The sequence below is a fragment of the Podarcis cretensis genome (assembly GCF_951804945.1).
Source record: "Podarcis cretensis genome assembly, chromosome: 8".
Lineage (NCBI taxonomy): Eukaryota > Metazoa > Chordata > Lepidosauria > Squamata > Lacertidae > Podarcis > Podarcis cretensis.
Genome location: NC_137177.1, coordinates 12,449,804 through 12,455,837, shown reverse-complemented (window position 1 = coordinate 12,455,837; position 6,034 = coordinate 12,449,804). Strand labels below are relative to the sequence as shown.

The window sequence follows — 6,034 nt, the reverse complement described above, 5'->3', positions numbered from 1 at the left end:
GACACTTCTAGTAGCCCTACTATTTATGGGCACAGCATACTTCCCTGCTTTTAAGACACATTTCATTGCTAAGCAATTTTCCTCCTCCCACTAAAATATCCATTGTGTGCTGGGTGGAATGTGGCTGAGCGAGTATGGCAGGCACCTATTGGCTAGTGTCTGTGTTATCAATGAGTAAAGAGCAACAACTCATTATCCCACATTAGACATGTGCACGCAAATCATTGTTAACATTTTTCAGTTTTATTTTGTGAATTCAGATACTGAGCTTTCTGCTGTGCTCCTCTAGCACAGGAGTACTTGTATAGCCCTGTAGCAATATATGAATAATGGCAATCACAAGCTGTAAATGGGGATAGAGCTCTCTCAAGACAGCCACACAATTAATTTTAATGGGAAGAGCCATCTTTTACTACTACTACGACGACTACTACTAGAGTTGCATTAGTGGGGAAAGAAAGAAATCATGGGCTGTTTTTATTATCCAGGGTGGAAATTATAAAATAAAAAGGACCAGGAGCTGAGTTTGAGGCGCCATAAGCAGTATTGTACTACTGTAAACAGTCATAGCTCTTCTCCAAAACATCCTACTTGGTTAAGGATTCTGAGAGCTGTGAGGAGACCCCTATTCCCTTCACAAGGCTACAGTTCCCAGAGTGGTTTAACAATCAATCCCTCTCCCTAGTGAACTCTGGGAAATGTAGCTCTGTGACAGGATTAGAGATCTCCTGACAACTCACAGCACCCATAACAAACAACAGTTCCCAGGATCCTTTGGGGGAAAGCCATGACAATTTAAAGCCGTATAACACAGCAGGTTGTAATGCAGGAGGGGCCCAAGTGCCTATTTGGGCAAGCAAAAGCCATTCCATGTGATCCAGCATGGTTTAGCAGTGTTCACAGCTCAGTTTTGGGAGAACGGAAGGTCTCATGTTCCATCTGCAACATCACCAGTTTAAAAGGATCTGGGATTTGAGAGTGTTCTCAAATGTCAGCTGGCAAAAACGGTACTGGACCAAGCAGACCAATGACTCAGTATATATAGTGACTCAGAACAAAGTAGATTTATTTGTTAGTGTTAGATGCCTTGGAATGGAGACTATGCTTTCAATTTCTAGCTGGCAGTGCCACCAAGTGGACAGCATAGGGCTGTCACATTTCTAACACATCGCACTGGCCAGAAGAGCCAGCGTAATCTGTTCCATGCTTGAGTAGCAAACAAACTGGAGTGTAAAAACTACAGTGGTACCTCAGGTTAAGTACTTAACTCATTCCGGAGGTCCGTTCTTAACCTGAAACTGTTCTTAACCTGAAGCACCACTTTAGCTAATGGGGCCTCCAGCTGCCGCCGCGCCACCAGAGCACGATTTCTGTTCTCATCCTGAAGCAAAGTTCTTAACCCGAGGTACTATTTCTGGGTTAGTGGAGTCTGTAACCTGAAGCGTATGTAACCCAAGGTACCGCTGTATACCACTCTGCCATTCTCTTTTCAAGGCATATGTTTACCTCAAGGGACAAGGAGGGGGATGGAGAAAGGGTAAAAGGTAAAGGGACCCCTGACCATTAAGTCCAGTCGCGGACGACTCTGGGGTTGTGGCACTCATCTTGCTTTACTGGCCAAGGGAGCCGGTATACAGCTTCCGGGTCATGTGGCCTGCATGACTAAGCCGCTTCTGGCAAACCAGAGCAGCGCACAGAAACGCCGTTTACCATCCTGCCAGAGTGGGTAATCGGCGGACTTCAGAGTATCATGCAGCCTAATGTCTGGGGAAAGAGGGCAGGAAGGGGCAAAATACAGAAGGAAGGCTGAAATGGATGGAGGTAGCAGAGAGACTCTGCAAGACACTGGCTCAGATATCTGGGAAGCACAGATATGTACTTCCCCCAGCTGCCTGCTGGGTGGGGAAGGAAAAGGAAGGAGAGAAGAGAGGTGGCCCTGCCCACTTTTGACTCTGCCTCCCTCCCTCAAGGGAATGCAGCCATCAACAGGAAAATGATTCTCCACTGCTGGCCTATTGAGAACGTAATTTATATTGTCTTCTGCAGTGCTTTTCCTCTTAAAAAAAAAGGTGCCAGTAAAAAAAGGTGCCAGTATTCACCATGAAGTTGTTACAGTAAGTGCCATGTTTTTAACCACTGCTTTTCTTCTAGGAAAAGAAAAGGTGCCGGTACTGTGCACCCTCGAGTACCCCCAAGGGAAAAAGCACTGGTATTCTGCCTCCAATCAGCCGCACTCTCACTTGAGTAGAGAATCCAATCAGGATACTCACAACTGAAGGGGTTGGCTCAAATCCAAAGCTGTGTATAATTCAGGTTTAAAAAGCAAGAGAATAATCTCACTTGAATTCTCCTTTCCCTATAAAAAAGCACTTGTAGGGTTTAATCAGCTGACTTAACTTCTACTCTGCACCCTCAAACATTTAACTCTTCCCAACCTTCTGCAGGAAGCAAGCAGGTTCTCTGCAAGGCTACCCAGAAATTCCAAGCTTGGAGAGGTGGGAGTGCAAAAAGTATGCCCTTCATGACAGCCGAGCATCTAGAAAAGTCAAAATACTGATGGAAGCTTCCCACCCCTTTGACCAGTAGCAAATCTTGCCATGAACTAGGTGGAAGTCAGCATCTCCTAAAAGTGAATATTCCCATCCTCAGTCCTTCAGTTATCCTCACTCTATGGAAACAGCACTTCCTATAAGGAAAATGCAGCTTTGCATATATCCCTGTACCAACTATTCTTCCTGGCTGTAGCAAAACCATATGTGACACCTCCTGAAAATAGCGGCTTCCCCCTTCTGTTTCTGAACCAGAAAGGACCCGTCAATTCTGTTTCTTGTCTCATTCTGGCTCTTCATCTCACACAGCAATGCCTGTCATCTTCCTGCCTCCATCTGGATCCAGGGAATAGATACGAAGCTACAGCTTATATTAGAGCTCCCCGCGGGCATGGCGGATGTAGTGTTCATGCAGCCCAGCCTCCTGGTTAAAGCTCTCCCCACAGTCCATGCAGGAATAGGGGAGGGAGGGCAGCAACTCCTGGGTCTGCTGGTGGAAAGCCTGGTGCCGACGCAAGTTCGAAAGCTGTCGGAAGCTCTTGCCACAGTCCGGACACTGGTGAGGCAAGCTGTGGCCCGCAGCATGGCCCAGGCGGTGACGCTGGTAGTTGGCCAACTGGCTGAAGCGACGGCCACAGTCATGGCAGTCAAAGGTAGGGCGCAAGGAGTCAGTAGAGTCGGAGGGCGGGGCTGGCGCATGGCCCCGCTGGTGGCAGATGAGCGCACGTGAACTCTCAAAGGCCTTGTTACATATGAAGCAGACAAAAAGAGCATCACGCAGATTGGCCTGAACGAAGTCCTCCGGGTGTTCCCGCTTCATGTGCCGTTCCTTGAACTTCTCATCTGGGAAGGTGATCAGGCAGTGAAAACACTGATTGGCACCCAGGCTGTCTGGAGATGAAGAGAAACAGAGGGAATCAAGCAGGGCCTGGCAGAACCTGCAGCTTACTTTGCAAAACCTCCCTGAAGAGAAGGAGAAACAGGTGGAAAGAATGCCATGAAAAGTCTGCCTTCCTGGCAATCAGTTTTTCATCAGCAGGACACTATTCATTCTCACAACCTTTGGACTACGCAAGCTATGTGGGCTTAAGTCAGCATTGTACACAAACTATTGAGGAGGTGGATGCATAAGCTACTCTCCATCAGCTGTTGATGAAGTGTGATACCTGATAGCAGAAGTGGGGAGAGGGGAGATACCAAGCATCAGCTGCCTTTACACACTGTTGTGTTTCTCCAGTCAAGTAATCACTGTGGAACACTTTGGCTGTTCCCTAGCAGGGATAAAGGGAGAATGAAGAGTTGATTAGGAGAAGGGCCTCACATGCAAACTATCAGGATGAAAGTGACATAGGCAATAAAAGTGGACAGGCATTCCTCACCTAGAGGCAGTGGTTACTTACCTGAAAGTGAGCATTAAATTAAGTAACAGTTTTTAAGATTTCCCTCTATAGTCATGAGAGCTAGAAGCTTTCCCCTCGTTTTTTAATGAAAGCTAGGAAACTGCAGAACCTGGGCAATACATTGGGTTGCATGCATAGACCTAGAGCTGGCCGTCTGCACTGCAAATGGTGCCATGCAGAAAACCTGTGTCTCATGATGCCATGCAGTCACATCCTTGTTCATATTTCAGAATGCTGGCAGAGAAACATGAAGATTAGGACTTCCAATGCAACTTTTTAATAAGGGTGCTATTTCACCAGTTGGAGAATCGTTTAAATTCTAAAAGCAAGAACAAAACCATAGTACTCACAGATTGTACTGTTGCTAGGGGGTCCTTTTTCTCTGTCATTTGTGCCTGGGCAGACAGGGGGCAGCATTGTGGAGCTCACCTCCTCTACACAGATAGGCTCTGGCTTACAGATTGTTAGATGCTCCTGGGCTATTGAAACATCAAGCCCATTGCAGTCCGACACCTTTGTAAGAAGATGCTCAGTCAACAGTGGCGTACCGACTGCAGAAGAGTCAGCCATTGCTACCTGTAAGAATGAAACCAAGTTGTGAGCAAAAAAACCAATCCCCCTTGGCTCCCTTCCTCATACACAACTCAGGTTATGCCCATGTGTGATAAACTCCTTTTTAAAGGAGATGCTCCTCATAGCTTCTGCTTCCAGGAAATGTAAAGAGCAGTTAGCGAAGCAGCTTTTTTCAACATACTGTTTCAGGTCAACCAAGCGAAGAGGCACCTGTAAACTAGAAGACAGGCGGACTCTTGTTGTTGCTGTTTCTGTGCAAACATTACTGAAAGTGTTGTCTTCCAAGGAAAAATAAATGCACAAGCATACAGTTGTTGCTTTTTTAAGACCGCTGTTATGCTAGCAAAAGTATATGCGGACATTCTAAGAGGCTATTACTACTTGTTTCATGGACCAGCTTACCAGGTTTTTGGTAATCATCATCACAATCGTACTATTTATTTTATTTATATAACACACTTCATCCAAGGATCACACGGTGCTTTACGAACCAAAAACGTGAAAATATATAACATGCTAATAAACACAACAACCACCCAACGTGTCTTGAAAGGTTGTTTTAACTAATAAAGTGCTATACATCTGGGCCCGCCCCCAACATTTCCTCCTCGCTGACCGTCTCCTAAAAAGAGCCTCCTCCCTCCCGCAAAAGCGCCCACCTCACCCCTAGCCCCACAACATCACCTCCTCCGAGCCGGGAGGGGGAGAGCCCTCGTGGGACTACAACTCCCACAATCCTCAGCCATGGGTCCCGCCGGCTACTGCCGCCGGGAGCTAGAGTCCCCGAAAGGCCTGCTGTGGGGACCATAGGCTCCCAGCCCCTTCTCTAGGCTAGCGGTGCCCCCTCCCCACCTACGCGGCGGTTCGGCCCAGAACAGCCTCTCTTCCTCCCTCCGCTCGCGGTCAGGTCTCCCACCTTCACCTCTCGCCAGTCCCTCGACTGTTCCAGCTCCTCCTCAGGCAATTCCCTCGGCCATCTCTCCACTCCCGGCCCTTAAGAAACAAGGAAAAGCCTCTCTCGAAAAGGCCCGCTCAGCTCCCCTGTCAACGCGAAAAAATAAAAATGCACATCTCAACCGTCACCTTTCTCTACGTTTCTTTTTTTTTCCTCTGCTTCCGGGGACCTTCCATCTCCAACAAGGCCCTCCCTCGCCAATTTCCTGTAGGGCGATGTCTAAACAGCCACCTGACTAATATCCATGCACATACTTTTATGTCGTTGCCGCCACAGCTTTTTATTCGTGGCCTGGATACAGGAATAGACTGGGACTGGGGAGTCTTCGCGCGTTTACCCCTCTGTGGTCCCTAGACGGGCACACTCCGTGATTATTTTTTCAGGCAATATTTTAGGCAGCCCTGGTGCGACGTAAGGGGCGCGATGCGTCCAAGTAAGACGTTGACGATAGGTGGGAAGGCTCTTTTACCATAGAGTTATGGGGCAAGCGCAGCCACCTCAATGAGGTCGCCTCCGATTCGTCTAAGTCAGTCTATGGTGACGACCATAGATTTCGT

General features: G+C 47.7%; 1 protein-coding gene across 4 annotated transcripts; it reads right to left on the bottom strand.

Moving 5' to 3' along the window:
* Positions 1-221: 221 nt before the first annotated feature.
* On the bottom strand, positions 222-5,666 carry ZNF576 (zinc finger protein 576). 4 transcript variants are annotated; one of them, XM_079989070.1, is made up of 3 exons: positions 5,606-5,666; positions 4,300-4,525; positions 222-3,512 (listed from the first exon to the last, which is right to left on the bottom strand). In XM_079989070.1, the coding sequence occupies exons 2-3, from the start codon at positions 4,517-4,519 to the stop codon at positions 2,923-2,925; spliced, it is 810 nt and encodes a 269-aa protein (XP_079845196.1). In that variant the 5' UTR covers positions 4,520-4,525; positions 5,606-5,666; the 3' UTR covers positions 222-2,922. The 4 variants fall into 4 exon arrangements, with proteins under 4 accessions (XP_079845196.1, XP_079845194.1, XP_079845197.1 ...); XM_079989068.1 differs by having other exon boundaries at positions 5,439-5,634; XM_079989071.1 differs by having other exon boundaries at positions 222-3,440; positions 5,439-5,634.
* Between the last annotated feature and the right edge of the window lie 368 nt (positions 5,667-6,034).